Source organism: Heterodontus francisci, chromosome 14, assembly GCF_036365525.1.
Source record: "Heterodontus francisci isolate sHetFra1 chromosome 14, sHetFra1.hap1, whole genome shotgun sequence".
Lineage (NCBI taxonomy): Eukaryota > Metazoa > Chordata > Chondrichthyes > Heterodontiformes > Heterodontidae > Heterodontus > Heterodontus francisci.
Genome location: NC_090384.1, coordinates 36,955,684 through 36,972,988, shown reverse-complemented (window position 1 = coordinate 36,972,988; position 17,305 = coordinate 36,955,684). Strand labels below are relative to the sequence as shown.

The 17,305-nt window shown below is 40.8% G+C and overlaps 1 protein-coding gene across 1 annotated transcript in view; it reads left to right on the top strand.

Moving 5' to 3' along the window:
* The window catches only part of ptdss2 (phosphatidylserine synthase 2), a 146,034-nt gene that overhangs the window by 124,501 nt on the left and 4,228 nt on the right, over positions 1–17,305 (top strand). Inside the window, exon 11 of the mRNA XM_068045989.1 lies at positions 978–1,163. Coding sequence (XP_067902090.1) covers positions 978–1,163 — 186 coding nt within the window. The remainder of the gene's footprint in view (positions 1–977; positions 1,164–17,305) is intronic.

The following is a 17,305-nucleotide window of genomic DNA, read 5'->3' as shown; positions in this document are numbered from 1 at the left end:
GAAATACTCAGCAGATCAGGCAGCATCTATGGAGAGAGAAGTAGGGTTAACATTTCAGGTCGATGACCTTTCATCAAAAGTGAGTTTAGGTGTGCTTCCTTCACAACTTGTAGCTTTCCTGGAAATGTTCCAGGATAGTGAATGGGCTGAGTTCAGTTTACTGTGATATCCTGTTCTCACTCCTTCTGTCCTCTCCCATTCCCACCCAAAAGGAATCGAGGGTAGCCGGGTGCACATTCGAGCAGCTACCTGAAACGTACTGCGCAGTGCAAAAAACAGGCATGTGTAACCAACGTTCCCTTTAAGATCCATGTGCATGGTTGCGTAGCAATCTTAAAGAGACTGCGCAGTGCAACTAACAAGCCATGCACAACATAAAATTAGAGGGAACATTGCTTGTTGCCCTCTGTGAATTAAATTTTAATTACGTTCATTCCTACAGAAGATCAAAGAAAATTCAAATCATGTCCTCAATATTTAATGTAGCTAAATATGCTAACTAGATTGAATGGAACAGTTGCTTGCTTGTAGCTTGGTGTAAAGCCATAGATTTAACCCTTTTTTATTAGCTTTCTGTGAAATCTGGATCAGTCTAAAGAAAATCAGTGCAGCCTTGTCAGATACGTTGTAGATAAAGCAAATATTACTTCAAATAGAAAAAAAAAGGTTTTGTTGGTGGATTAGAGGGAACCAGGGTAGTCTCATTACTGAGAATACTTTGCAAATTTTAGGGGGAAAAGAAGTGAAGGTTAGGGTGCTGTTATACAGAGAAAGTAATGGTCCAGTGGATATCCTTGAAGTAGTTTTCAGTGGAATAAGCTGTCCAAGTTTTATTTTGAGTAAAAGTGAAAACAACAGTAACGTGACTGATTTGTGAAGCTAATGAATGGTCATGTTTCCAGTTTTCTAAACTTATCAAAATATGAGCTTCAATCAAATTGTCATCCCTGTGTATTTTTGATCACCTTTCTGTGTAGGAAATTCCATAAAAAACTTGGCCAGCAGGCTTGGTTGGTAGCAGCCATCACAGTGACGGAATTTCTAATTGTGCTAAAATACGATCCATACACACTTACACTACCGATTCCTTTCTACGTCATCCAGTGCTGGATCCTTGGATTTATACTAGTCCTGACTTGGACAATATGGCGTTTCTTTATACGGTAAGCTTTATCCATGAATTTGTATTATAGTTTATACAATTTATTTGGTAGATGGTGTGATCAATTAATTTCCCTGCCCATTATAGTTTTAAATAAACAATTCACACACTTAAAACATTACCCAAGCATGCATTTACAGTTTTAACAGAACTTCCTTGTTAAGCTGAATATCTTGCCTGTGGTCTCAAATTCTGGGCATGCTTTTCAGTCATGCAGAAGGTTATTGTTTTCTATATTCAGTGCTGATGAGGTTTAGATCTGTCAAGTTTATGAAAGCATTATACAGTGTGTGATCTTTTTATTTCATAGGGATGTAATTGTAATTCATTGTAATTAAAAGTATTTTGTCCTTTAGAAATTTTAGTTTAAATGAATTTACAAAGTGTGTATATTCATAACCTCCATCACACAATGGTAGTCAAATTACCTCCATCTGCATGAGGATCAAAACCGACAAGGAACCCCATGCACCATTAAACCTTTTGTTTATTTACTGAACTAACCTGACTTGGTTCTTGAACCGTTTTCATCTTCTTCCATTTTCTCCTCGCCTAAAGATGATGATTCTCGGCTCCATTTATTAGCCAAGAATCCTCAAGTGCCTCACCCAGATGACCATTTATCAGAAAGCCTAGACCATGAATGTCTGAAGGCTACTTCTGGAAGCCATTGCAACAAGGCCCAGTCCTCATCTCACCTGAAGTGTCACTGAGTACCAATCAGGAAAATGAACCCTATGTGATTTTCCTCTCTCATTTGCCACTGAGGCCAAATTTTAGCATCCCAACTGCTGGCGCTGCCTGAGATCAGTTAACTTAAGAACAAGTTAGGAATCTAACCTGGGACCTTCTGGTATTGTGTAGTTTAGTACATGGCACAATGTTTCTGCCCACAGAGGAGTTTTTAGTCCATTTTAATGCATGTCATAAACAAAATTCATTGCATCCTGTGTATAAATATATATATGTATTTTGTGCATATTATGTAGCGCTCATTTATTTTTATTTAATAGAGATACAGCACTGAAACAGGCCCTTCGGCCCACCAAGTCTGTGCCGATCAACAGCCATCCATTTTATACTAATCCTACATTAACCCCATATTCTCTACCACATCCCCACCATTCTCCTACCACCTATCTACACTAGGGGCAATTTACAATGGCCAGTTTACCTATCAACCTGCAAGTCTTTGGCTGTGGGAGGAAACCGGAGCACCCGGCGGAAACCCACGCAGACACGGGGAGAACTTGCAAACTCCGCACAGGGAGAACTTGCAAACTCCGCACAGGCAGTACCCAGAACTGAACCTGGGTCGCTGGAGCTGTGAGGCTGCGGTGCTAGCCACTGCACCACTGTGCCGCCCCAATAAATTTATCTGACACAAACATGATTAATTTGTGCTTCAGATAAGTTAACTTCTCCACCCTATCTACTAGGAGAGAGAATATTTATACCATTTGGCTGTATGGGATGTGTAGCTGGAATCAGATTTATGTGAGCATCTCAAAACTTTAATACAACCATTTAGAAAGCACCCAAATCGAGGGTACATACTTACATGATCATGTCCGAATCACTTTCTAAAGGTCTCCTTAGACTGATGAGATCCAATAAGGGAGATGTAGAAATAATGAAATGCCAGAGTTCCAAAAATGTTGGTCAGTTTGAAATACTTGGCTGTTAGAACCCAAAAGTCCCCAAGAATTGAATGGGAGTCCTAAGGGCAGACACAAGATTGCAGAAAATCCTTTGAACTGACACTGAGAAGCAAGTTGTGAATGCATCTGCTTTGATCTCTCAATGTAACATTGCCCACTGCTGTCCTTGCCTCAACCCATCTGCCACTGAAATTCTCATCCATGCCTTTATTTCTTTCAGACTTAGCTATTCTAATGCTCTTCTGTCAGCCTCCCATTCTCTACTCCCTGTAAGCTACAGCCCATCTAAAACTCAGTTACCAATAACAGCTTGCATTTATATCGCACCTTTAACATTGTAAAATATCCCAAGGCACTTCACGGGAGCGATATCAAACAAAATTTCACACCAAACCACATGATGGATGACCAAATATTTGGTTAAGGACATAGGTTTGAGAGAGATGTGGAGAGGCTTAGGGAGGGAATTCCAGAGCTGAAGGCCTCGACAGCATAAGGCGCAATCACCAATGGTGGAGTGATTAAGATTGGGGACACACTGTATAGTTTGATCGGGGTAACAGATTGCATAAAAGAGTTGAGTTACAAGCGGTTTAATTTAAAAGCTTAAAGTGGTTTATTGAGAAGTGACAGTTTAAATACAACACATGATCGGAATAGATATAGTAGACATATGACCCGTGACACGTAAGAAGGCTTCCTGACCCTGATCAGATGGGCAGAATGGCTTGGTCTCTGCTGCCTGCAGTAATGATCTCTTCCACACCTTTAGTCTGATTGGGGTGCTAAACCGAAGCTAGCAACCCAAAAGAGCCTCCTCCCTTTGTCCTTTTTCCTTGACTGTCCATTACATGCTTTGCTTTTAGGGGTTGGTGGGTATCTCATGCCAATCACTCATTCAATTGCGTCTTCCCATCCAACTATCCAATTATCAAGTTACGGGTACCCAAAGTATACCCCTCCCACTCCAGTCCCTGGTCCATGAGGTCATCTCTCTGCTTATCTCTTGGAAGAACATCTGGTTAATTTCACCCTGACAGTTGTTTCGTTTACTGGGCATGAGGTTCCATCAAGCCTAGCAATGCCTACACAAAGGCCAGCTTCTATACTCGATCCCTTGGTCAGATAACAGGTTCCCTGATGAAAGCCTAAATCTATCCTGATTGCTATTTTGTGTCTTTGTCAGCTCTGCCTGGCTGCTGAAGAATTTTTCTTAATAAGGGAATGAGAAAGAGCTATTTTTAAAATATTCAATTAATTTCTTAAAATTTTATAAGGTTATTAGACAGCTGTTGCTCACAGCGAGGCCAGAATTGGAGGACTGCATAGATCTTGAAAGATTGTAGGCTGGAGGGGGTTACAGAGATGGGGAGGAGCCATGCCATGGAGAAATTTGAAAACGAAGAAGAGAATTTTAAAATGTAGGCATTACTGGACTAGTAGCTAATGTAGGTAAGAAAGCACAGGGGTGATTGGTGAAGAGGACTTGGTGCAAGTTTAGATTTTGGCAGTAGGGTTTTGGGATGAACTTGAGTTTATGGAAGGTGAAAGATGAGAGGCTGGCCAGAACATTGGAATCTAGCTGAATCTAGAGGTAACCAAGGTATGGATGAGGGTTTCAGCAGCAGATGAGCTGAGGCAGGGGCAGAGATGGGCAATGTTATTCGGTGGAAGTAAGCAGTCTTGATGTAAATATGTGGTCTGGTTCAGCCTCGGACAATGACATGGGATAGGGAATGGTGTTTGGCGGGCACCAACGCAATAGCTTTGGTCTTCCCAATATATAGTTGGAGGAAATTTCTGTTCATCCAGGACTGAATGTCGGACAATCAGTGTGACAAATCAGAGAGAGTGGAGAGGTTGAGTGAGATGGCAATGAGGTACATCTAGGCAGAACCTGATATTGTGTTTTGGGATGATGTTGCTGAGGGAAAACATGTAAATGAGAAATAGAGGCCTTGGAGAACTCCAGAAGTAATGGTGTGGGAGCCCACATCCTATCCTGCACAAAGTCCCATTCACCCATACCCTGGTCTTCACTGACTTCCTTCGCTCCTAGTCCCCCAACACCTCAAAATGAAAAATCTCATCATTATGTTTAAATCCTTTCGATGCTTCATCCCTCCCCATCTCTATCACTCCCCCCACCCCCTCCCCCGAACTCAGTGCATTTATGACTGCAGGCTTTTGTGCACCCCTCGGTAGCTTTGCTCCGTCACTGGCAGATTTGCCTTCACCCATTGGGCTCCATGCTCTAACATCCCTGCCCAAGTTCGTCCAGCTCTCAACTGACCTTTTTCCCCTCAACACACCACTTTGACCAAATTTTTGTCACCACACCTAATCTTTCCTCCTCAGGCTCAGTATCTGTGTCTCTGTAAACTACCTTGGAACATTTTTTGATGTGAAAGGCACAATATTAGTGCAAGTTGTCATTATTTATGCAGCGGCAAATAAGTTTAATGTGGGTCATGTCTTTAATGTTTGCTCAAAAAAAAAACCCGTTGAGGTAAGGGGACAAATTAGATAACATTGTCTTGTTCTCTTGATATTGAGACTAGACCTAGCTTTTCCTCTGTCAAAAGCATGAAATATCCTTGGAAGCCAGGTTACCATGACATTCAGAAAACAAGTGTGTTAAATACTTTTTGTAAAAACTGAAAATACAGATGAACCATCATTTGAAGGGTAGCTTATTCATCGTGGAGAAGCAGATTCACAAGATGATTTACCAGAATTTTACCAGGGATTAGGAATTTCAGATTTGTGAAGAGAATAGAGAAGCTGGGATTGTTCTCCTTGGAGCATAGAAGGGTAAGGGAAAATTTTATAGAGGTACTCAAAATTGAGGGAGTAGATAGGGAGAAGCTGTTTTTACTGGCACGAGGATCAGTAACTAGAAGACACAGGTTTAAGATAATTGGCAAAAACAACCAGAGGGGAGAGGTTGGAAAAATACATTCACACAGTGAGTTGTTATGATCTGGAATACAGAGCCTGAAAAGATGGTGGAAACCGCTTCGATAATAACTTTCAAAAGGGAATTGCATAAATACTTGAAGGAGAAAAAATTTGCAAGCAAATGGGGAAAGAGTGGGTGAGTTGGGTTAATTGGATAGATCCTTGAGAAAGTTGATACAAGCACCGTGGACTGAATGGCCTCCTGTGCTATGATTCTAAGTTCTTCGATTATCAAAATTACTAAATAGTAATTGTGCTCTTAAAAAGAAAACACATCGGAAGGACTACTCATTTCCGTTCTTGGCATGAGTACATTACCAGTTATTACAGTTATTATTGTTTTCCTGGTTGTTGCTCACAAAATGAAAGCTTATTGTCGCACAGATTGGCTCTGGTGTGATTTGTGAATGCAGGAACTCTTAAGTGCTCTTTAACTCCGGCATTTCAATTCAATCATGAAATTAAAGCAGAATTGTTTACTGATCCCAGGGGCTGGTCTGTTTTTTCCAATAGGAGTATTGCAATTACTTTTTCCCTACCCTAAGGTGAAAGTCACTGTAAAAATATACATTTCTTAGATGATAAACATTTAGTTTAACAACTGTTGACTACAGTCGATCTTTTTTCACACTAATAAATATTTGGACACTTGAGTGCCATGTTGAGGTGTCAGTAATCTTGATGTGAGTAATGCACCCCTACGTTGGCTACCCTTACTAAGGTGTGTGTTGGCGCAGGTATATATTTTCAGCAGAATGACTCTTTGGGAACTAAACCAGCAGAAGACATATAGTTGAAATTAGATTGTTCATTTGGGATGTCTCCAATTGGTAGAACATTCTAGGGAGGCAGGACTAATTCTTTTGCAGAGTAGACATTACAGTCCTTCTGTTGTGTTAATCTTTTAAAAATTTGACTTCTTCATACGTATTTTTTGAAACTTCAGTTGTTTGGATGGGTGGGGAAGGGAATAATAAATAAGATAGGAGTATTGCCTCACAAAGATTTAGGGTTGGTAAACAGCAAACCGGTGACCTTTGGCTGCGTTTGCCTACCTTACTGGCTAGTCACAGTCAAAATTAGTATATGGCTAATATGAATTAAAACAACCAATTTTTATTCATGACATTGAATTGTTGCCTTGTAACTGTATATCACATTGTTGCTGTGAGACTACTGAGTATCTTGCTACCTGTGATGCAATGCAGCATGACGGGGTCACCTGAATCTGAGGCATTATTTCATTCTTTTAAGTGTTTCTAATTGCAGTTTGAGTATTGGCATTATCTCAAAATATGTATAAGGCCTCAAGCAGGTTTGTGTTGGATAAAATGAGTAAAGAATACACTTGCATTCTGTAAAGAACCTAATCTTGCATGCTGAGCTGTGCTCACGGAATCCCACCTTGCAGTCCAGTCTCTTCAATACATGGAAGGCTCTTGCGACTTACCTTGAAAGCTGACGACCTGCACCATAGTGCTGCTTGTTTGTTTGCTGTTTTGTGCGTGACCATGGTGTCATGCCTTGTTTACTGTGTAACCTGGGCTTAGCACCATTTGATTGATTTTTTTTCCCCTGTTTTTAGTGGGATGTGCGCATTCAGTGAGGTAGGTAGTGTGACCTTTCTTATTTCAGCTCCTTCCCCTTCTCTCCATCTCCCCCACACCATCTCTAAACACTTCATTTTCTATGCTCCAACTGGAGGAAATTTGCACGGAAATGTGTTTATTGAGCCGCTGTCTGTGTTAAGGTGTGAGCTCAGTTTCCATCAATTCCCATCTGTTGTGTCTTAGCTGTAGTAGTGCATGTCTTATAACATAAAGGGACCTTATGTTTCACTTTCATAAATGCAGTGACTGTCTTTGCTAATAATTTTCAGATATGAACTATGTAATTTTGGAGTTAAGTCTAAGCTTGACTAGATAAAATTTGACTTGTGGAATACTTCTCCCATCCATAAACTGGAAAGTATGTAGAGGATATGTGGTCAGCTGATGCTCTCCCCAGATCATAATTTCAGATGATCCACCTCTCTTTGCAGCCACATGTTTCCATTGATAGGGTAAAAGATGCATGCGTGAAATATCAAAGCCGGCTTTGCAAATGTAGGCATCTCCATTGTCTTGAGATACTTAAAACGGATGCACAGATACACCTTGATGTTCTGTCTGGAGAGCCGCATCTGTCAAATGGACAAAATTTCTGGGTGCTCTCACTTTTGTAAAAGGCCATGACTTCCTGGCTAAAAGCTGGTGTGAATTGGGAGTTTTTTGTTCTTTGGCAACCAAAGAGATGTAAACATTTTAACAACCTTTTCCCCAGTCTACCAGTGCTATTTCTGCATGTATTTGAAGTTGGTAATTGCTACTGTATTCCCCCCCGACACTTCATTACTTGACAGAGAGGCAGTCATATGAATGATATGATATTGAATCCAGGCTGCTGTTCTGCTGGTGTTTTCACTCCATAAACAGCTTGTGGCACTGGGCAGTGTCAGATAGAAAAAAAAAAGGCTTGCATTTATATAGTGCTTTCCACAACTGCTGGACATCACAAAGCACTTTTCAGCCAAAGTACTTGGAAGTGTAATCAGTGGTGTAATATAGACTCGACGGTCTGATTGATAGTAGACCAGCTTGTGTTTTGTGTTTCTGCTTTTCAAGCTCTCAGTGGCAAGAACGTAGAGCCCCCAACTTATTTGACTACACATGTCGAGAGTTTTTCTCTCTCATTAAAAAAAAATCATAAATAGGTCTGTTTGAGCCATTGCAATTTTCTGTCACTAATTGCATTCAATCCTCTTGACTACTTTCAAATGCTGAATTAGTTCATAAAGGCTTTTGTGAATTCAATTCAGTTCAATTTCACTTTATTCATACGCAAGTTCATTTTGGGTACATTGCTCATTCATTAGAATTACATATGAATAAACATCTTCAGCTGCTTCATCAATGACCTTCCCTCCATCATAAATCCAGAAGTGGGGATGTTCGCTGATGATTGCACTATGTTCAGCAACATTCGCGACGACTCAGATACTGAAGCAGCCCATGTCCATATGTAGCAAGACCTGGGCAACTTCCAGGCTTGGGCTGATAAATGACAAGTAACATTCGTGCCATAAAAGTGCCAGGCAATAACCATCTCAAACAAAAGAGAATCTAACCATCTCCCCTTGCCGTTCAATGGCATTACCATCGCTGAATCCCCCACGATCAACAACCTGGGGGTCTCCACTGACCAGAAACTGAACTGGACCAGCCACATAAATGCTGTGGATGCAAGAGCAGGTCAGAGGCTTAGAATTCTGTGGCGAGTAACTCACCTCCTGATTCCCCAATGCTTGTCCACCATCAACAAGGCACAAATCAGTAGTGTGATTGAGTACTCCCCACTCGCCTGGATGGGTGCAGCTCCAACAACACTCAAGAAGCTCAACACCATCCAGGACAAAACAGCCCGCTTGATTGGCATGCCATTCACCACCTTCAACATTCACTCCCTCCACCACAGATACACAGTTGCAGTAGTGTGTATCATCTACAAGATGTACAGCAGCACCTCACCAAGCCTCCATCAACAGCACCTTCCAAACCCGTGACCTCTGCCACCTAGAAGGACAAGGGCAGCAGATGCATGGGAACACCACCACCTGCAAGTTCCCCTGCAAGCCACACACCATCCTGAGTTGGAACTATATCACCATTCCTTCACTATTGCAGGGTCAAGATCCTGGAACTGCCTTCCTAACAGCACTGTGGGTGTACCTACCCAACATGGACTGCAGCGGTTCAAGAAGGCAGCTCACCACCACCTTCTCGAGGGCAATTAGGGATGGGCAATAAATGCTGGCCTAGCCAGCGACGTCCACATCCCCCGAACGAATAAAAATAAAATTGCCCTATCATAAAAAGTCTATCGTGATTAAAATATTTATTAAAAACCATTTCCAGTACATTAAAATAATTGATCAATCATAAGCCCCAGCATGAGCACGTATCCTCTTCTATTCACTAGGCTCTTGTTAAAAGTGCTTAGAGAAAGACACAAACGAATTCAAGAACCAATTTGTCCTGCATTTGAGGGATTGTAGCCTTTTCCCTGAATGCATTCAACAGTAATACTGAGACAAGGGATGATTCTCATAACAGTCTTTACTTTCAAAATTCTTCAAGAGCAGCTTTTGTTAAGAAAGATCTGTTCATTAAGTACCCTTCCTACCTGATTCAACAATCTCCGTACTCTTAAAGTATCTCATTCCTAAGACAACAGTACCAGGAGAGACATCCAAAAAAGGATAGCACTCTCAACTACAGCCGTATAGAAAAGTTTCATAATTGTGGGATCTGCTGAAAAGGATTTTAACTTTGAGGTAATATAATCGTGCATGTCCCTTGGCCATCACATCGCTACACTGTTTCCTCCAATTCAACTTATTATCTACTTTGATACCTAAATACTTATAGCTGGTGACTATTTCAGTGTCCACATTATGAATCTTCTTGGGAACAATATCATTAACTGGCTTTTTCCTAAAATCTATAACTAGTTCTTTCCTCTTGTTTTCGTTTAATTTAAGAGAATTGTCATCACGCCGTTTTATGAATCTTTCCACTGAGTCACTATAGTTTACTTCTTTATTCCTGATGAGGCCCACAAGTACCATATCATCAGCATACTTCAGAATCGTTGTCATCGCGTTCTGATCAACGATTATTCGTATAGAGGATGAAAAGCAAGGGTGAGTACACAGCCCTGAGGAAATCTAGTATTCATTAACATGGGCTGCGAGTAAATCCCGGAGGCTAATACCCATTGGGTCCTGTTGTGAAGAAAATCACTAATCCAGGGTAGGAGACTAGGGTTAACATGAAGGTTTTTCAGTTTCTCAGTAAGTTTGAATGCTTGGCTGGTATTAAAAGCGGAAGACAAATCAACAAAGATGGCACGAGCATAGTTGCCTAATCTATCCGTGTGCTGTTGGGTTAAATGGACCAAGGTCAGAACAGCATCATTCACTGATTTATGAGGTTGAAAAGCAAACTGTAGCTGCTCGATATGTGGAACAAGAGGATCTAAAAGGCACTTCGACACAAAGCACTCAAAATACTTCATGACTATCGATATAAGAGCAACTGATCGGTAATCATTCAGCTCAACAGGCTGCAACTTCTTAGCAGCCAGAACAATGATGGCTGGTTTTCAACAACAAGGAACTGTATGCGTATTGATCAATTTCTGAAAGACCAGAGAAAAAGGAACTGCCAACTGATCAGAACATTCCTTAAGAATTTTTCCATTGATCTGATCTGGACTGCATGCTTTCTGTGGATTCACTCACTTGAATTGCTTCTCTTTCTCCCATTTGTTAATAGTAACACAAGATCTTTTTGATTCACGAACTGAAGCCTGCTGCCTAATTGCATGTTCCTCAAATTCTCCATTTTCAAATCGGCTAAAAACGCTCAATTCATTTGCAACATCGGTGTCATTTTATGCATGTATTTCTGTGCATCTCTGCGATTATTTGTTCTAAAATAATTACCCAGTTTGTCTTTATATGCATTTTTCGCATTTTAAATTTCCTTTCTTACTTCGATTTTTAGTTCATCACGTTTGGCTTGGTCCCCAACACTAAATGCAAATTTTCTTTCCTTCATTATTACTTTTAAGTTCTTTGTAATCAAAAGTTTCTCATTTGGATAGATCTTAATCATTTTGGTTTGGACGTAAAGCTGTTCATAAAAGATAATATTTATAATGTCTGTGGTCGTACCTATGTCTTTGTCTTCCATAAAAATATCACAATTCATGTTGTCAAAGCAAGTTTGCAAATCTTGAATGGCTGCATTATCCCAAACTTTAACCACTTTCCTGACAGGTTTTACAGTTTTTAGTTTTTGTCAATACTTAGGCAAGAGCTGCACAACCTTATGATCTGAAACTCCAATCCCTGGTCGAATCAAAGACTTAGAAGAGTCAGGAATGGAGCAAAAACATTGATCCACCAGTATATTGTCCCCATGAGTTGGTATGTCCCTCAAAGCCAGGTCACAGTGATTAATATCATTTCGGATGGTCATCTGTGAATCTGGGGAAGGAGCAGCCATTTCAAAGATCAAAGATCAAAGAACAGTACAGCACAGGAACAGGCCATTCGGCCCTCCAAGCCTGCGCCGATCTTGATGCCTGCCGAAACTAACACCTTCTGCACTTCCGGGGCCCATATTCATGTATTTGTCAAGATGCCTCTTAAACGTCGCTATCGTATCTGCTTCCACCACCTCCCCTGGCAGCAAGTTCCAGGCACTCACCACCCTCTGTGTAAAAAACTTGCCTCACACATCCCCTCTAAACTTTGCCCCTCGCACCTTAAACCTATGTCTCCTAGTAACTGACTCTTCCACCCTGGGAAAAAGCTTCTGACTATCCACTTTGTTCATGCCGCTTCTTGGACTGTTTCAGAAACAACTCCTGCCATCTGCTCCATACTAGCATTCAGTAGAATATATACCAGAATGATGTGTAGTTGATTGAATTCACTGGGCAGATAGAAGGGTCTAAAAGCCACGCACAGTAATTCAGTGTTAGTAAGGCAAATACATTTCTTAATCCGAAGATATCGGCACCAATGTTTATTTACATACATATAAAAGCCCCTTCCTTGAGATTTATTTGTAGCAATAGTGGATTTATCCTGGCTTTATGAAGCTTCCATTTCTGATTTGAGTTTGTTGTACAGCAAGATGGCCAAAAGTAACAGATCAGATGCAACTCAATGTGAGGGGCCGCTCATGTCTTGTGGTGCATGTTTGTTTTTGGTAGTTTATGATCCCATGTGAATCCTTTTCCGTTTTGTTTTTAATTGTCTGTATGTGTAGACTCTGCCAGCGTTGCTTCACTTCACTTTATTTGATGAGGCAATAAGAACTTTTACTGTTTAGTCATGAAATAAAAGCTTGGACATATTTGTTTTTGTTACAAATGTATTTGGTAAATTTGCCTTCTACTTGAGCTTTTTTTCCTAGAGTTAAACAGACTTTGTCATGTTAGAAGTGCTGTTCCATCCACAGCAATTTGAGGTAGTGTTTAATGTAGAAGCACATTTGTATGTGCAATTGTTTGAAAAATATTCAAACCTCTTGTGTATAATAATGTTGAAAATAATGATGTGCATGAAATTAGCCTTCACAGCAGCAGTTTTAGAATGCGAAGTGTGTGCTTTATGTCATGTGTGTAGTCCTTCCCAGTCTACATAGGGTTATGAGCAAAATAGTTTATTTCTGCACTTCATGCAGCTACTTTACACAAGATCATTGTTTATTGGAGTTCTCAATTATGGTGGCCAAGTTGGTCCAATCTGACTTAACTTTTTTTTAAATTTGCAAATGCCCAGCAGGCCAATTCTCTTCTGAGAGAGAAAGCCCTTCAGAAGACCTGTCACAATGAGGCTGATTGACTTTTGCTTTGGCAGAAATTTCTGTTTTATAGATTTCTTACATCCATGGTTTTTCTTTTGCTCTCCAATACCAGGGTATTCATTGCACTGTTGAAGTAAGTGGCAAATTGTAGTCAAACGTTGCTACAAGCACCATTGACTGAAGTAAATAATATCGCACAGTCCACACACTCAAGATATCAAATTTTGTTACGATGCCAAACTATTTTCTAAGAACAAGTAAAGCCAGTCATCTACTTGGAACCAGAAGTATAGAAGCACACTCCAATCTGCAAAGTTTCCTAACGAAACAACAATTAAACTTTTGACCTGAACCTGTGTGTGCTTAACAGTTGGACTTTGTTGCTTTAATAGGAGTGTTCCACTTCAGCAGCAGAATAGCACATTGAATATAACATGGCATAACACTCTTATCCTTATGCAATATCATTTGGCTGATAAGCAATACCACAGGAGACTCACTAGTATGGAAAAAAATTTTAGTTGGAGCTAGCCAACTATAGCTCTTAACTCTTGCAAGATAAACAGCTGAGACTGTGATGTGGAAAGGCTCCTTGGATGAAGTATCAAGGTGGGTACAGACCACAGAAGCTAGGACACCCAAAGAAACCATTCAGCCCATCAAGCTCCCATGGTCCAACTGAAATCATGATGGTCTCTCTGGTGAAGTGGGAAAGAGTTGGGTATAAATACTCTCTGCCTTAGGGAAAATGTTAGAAGCTACTATTAAAGATGTTATGGCAGGGCACTTAGAAAAATTCAAGGTAATCAGGCAGAGTCAACATGGCTTTTGACAGGGAAATCATGTTTAACCAGATTATTGAAGTTCTTTGAAGAAGTAACATCTGTTGTAGATGAAGGGGAACTGATGGATGTACTGTACTTAGTTTTCCAGAAGGCATTTGATAAGGTACCACATCAAAGGTTATTGCGGAAAATAAAAACTCCTGGTGTGGGGGTAACATATTGGCATGGATAAAAGATTGGCTAGCTAACAGGAAACAGAGAGTCGGCATAAATGGGTCATTTTCTGGTTGGCAAGATGTAACGAGTGGTGTGCCGCAGGGATCAGTGCTGGGGCTTCAACGTTTTACGACCAGGTGAGGAGTCTCGGGGTTCCTTCTCCGCTTTTGCCTGGTTTAACTGTAACAGGGTTTAATTTTAAAAACACCGTGTTTTTAACTTCCCCCTCAGTGAATCCTTGTTCACTGCTCCAATTGTAAGGCAAAGAAATCAATTCGGACAGGTTTTCTTAGGTTTTAAACAAGGAAGGTAGAAGTTTATTAATCTTAAACTCTAATCCGGTTACCGACTACAAATATGCGATGCAACCACACTAGCGTGCATACGTGATAAACACATACAGATAGAGACAGAAAAGAATAAAGGGGAAAAGTTTGAGGCAATAGATGGGTTTCTGTTTTACTGTCCCTTGAGTTTGCTGTGAAGTCTTTGGTTGCCAGTCAGACTTGTAATTCGTTGGGGCCCAGTGCACACTTCAACTTGTTTCGAGTTCGGAGTCTTTTCTCTCTTGAGGTTTACGTTTGTTTTGTGAGTCCGGTGGCTTGGGAGAAAGCGAGAGAGAGAGAGAGAGAGGCTTCCTTGCTCCAGGTTCCAGTTCAAACAGCCTTCTGCCTCTTTCTTTCTGGCACAATTCAAAAAACCCCAGGTTACCCAGCAGATTAATCATGTCACTAGCTGGTTTGACCACTTTTGTTTGTGCATTCTGCCATCTTAGCAGTCATCCTGGAATGTGAGCATCCTCACCTTCAATGTCTGGTGATCACAGCCCAATTTGGGTTAAGTGGACCAAGGAATAGTCCCTTGTCTCTCCAAGCACTGTCTGTTAGTATACAAATGTTTTTCCAGCCAAGTGTCTGGTGATTTTTTTTTTAAACAAGTCCTTTCTTCACTCCAGCAACAGTTTAAAATTAATGTTCACATGACAAAATTAACGTGCTGCATTCTTGGCAGGTGGGGATTTGCATGATATAAATGACTTGGATGAAGGGATCGAAGATGTGGTTACTAATTTTTGATGACACAAAGATAGGAAGGAAAGTAAGTTGTGAAGAGGACATGAGGCTACAAAGGGATATGGATAGGTTAAGTGAGTGGACAAAAATCTGGCAAATTGAGTATAATGTGGGAAAATGTGAAATTGTCCATTTTGGCAGGAAGAATAAAAAAAGAAGCATATCTAAATGGTGAGAGATTGCAAAGCTCTGAGATGCAGAGGGATCTGGGTGTCCTAGTGCATGCCTCGCAAAAGTATACAGGTTCAGCAAGTAATTAAGAAAGCTAATAGAATGTTATTGTTTATTGCGAGTGGAATTGAATATGAAAGTAGGGAGGTTATGCTTCGTTATACAGGGCATTGGTGAGACTGCATCTGAAGTGCTATGTAGAGTATCGGTCTCTTTAGTTAAGGAAGGATGTAAATGCGTTGGAAGCAGTTCAGAGAAGGTTTACTGGACTAATACCTGGAATGGGCGGGTTGTCTTATGAGGAAAGGTTGGACAGGCTAGGCTTGTATCCGCTGGAATTTTGAAGAATAAGAGGCGACTTAATTGAAAGGTATAAGATCCTGAGGGTTCTTGACAGGGTGGATGTGGAAATTATGTTTCCCCTTGTAGGAGAACCTAGAACTAGGGGTCATTATTTAAAAATAAGGGGTCACCCATTTGAGACAGAGATGGAAAGAAATATTTTCTCTGAGGGTTGTGAGCCTTTGGATCTCTTTTCTGAAAAGGCGGTGGAAGCAGAGTCTTTAAATATATTTAAGGCAGAGGTAGATAGATTCTTGATAAGCAACGGGGTGAAAGGTTATCGTTGGCAGGTAGGAAAGTGGTGTCAAGGTTACAATCAGATCAGCCATGATCTTATTGAATGGAGGAGCAGGTTCAAGGGGCCGAGTGGCCTACTATGCTCCTAATTCGTATGTTCGTAAGTCTCCCTTCAAAGATGGATGAATAAAACTCTAATTACTACCTCCCACAAACATCTCCCAACAAAGGAACTATTGTAGAGTATTTACAGGGTGCGGTTTAAGAAACAATTTGGAAATAAAAAGCTGGTGCCAGTAAAAGTGACCGTGAAAGCTGTTAGATCGTTGGAGAAACCCAGCTGGCTCACTAATGTCCTTCTGGGGAGAAAATCTGCCATCTAGTCTGGGCCCATATGCAACGCCTGTCTCACTCCGATATGATTGATTCTCATGTCGCCTTGAAAGCATTCAGTCGCATCAAAACTGCCAGAAGGCCCACACTACCATCTGAGGGCAACTAGGGATGGGCAATAAATGCCTGCGTCGCCACATCCCAAGAACATTTTTTAAAAATTAAATATCTATCATCGCATGTAACGGCCACTTCCATCTGATTCAGCCAGCTCCTTTTTAAGTTCATCAGTTCAGGCCATGTTAATATTAGTGACTTCATTGTAATCTTAACTCTGTACGTGAGGGGGAAAGTAAGAGAAGGATATGCTGCTAAGGTTAAATGAAGTAGGGTGGGAGAAGGCTTGTTTGGAATGTTTGCAACTGCATGGATCTGTTGGCCTGTTTCTGTGCTGTATAATTCTATGTAATCTTGTTAGTATTCACTCTTCATGGAAGGGGGTGAAAAAGCTGTATTCAAGGGGAAAATTGCCATTAATGCTGCTCTGCTGGCACTGCTTTTCATATCCATCAATCAAGAGGTTGAGTTGATCAAGGACACAGTTCCTTGCAAGTGCCCTCATCCTCCTCTTCCTCCAGCTGGGATGTTTAAACAGTGTTGACGATCAGTACTGCTTCAAGGTCAGCTGACATTGAATGTAATTTAAGTGTTTAAGATGGGCAATTGATTTTAACTTTCCTCAAAGTGAACATTTCCCTTCCGGGCAGCCTGCCTAACAGCCTAACTGAAGTAGTTACCTGTTGCCAGTTGTGTTTAATTCAGAATTCTTCTAGTTCAGAGTCAAACACAGAATGTTGTGATATCCAAAATACTTTATAGCATGCCTTCTTTCCATGCTCTGCGCGTGATGTTGAATTTGTTGCTGACTTTATGCTGTTATTTC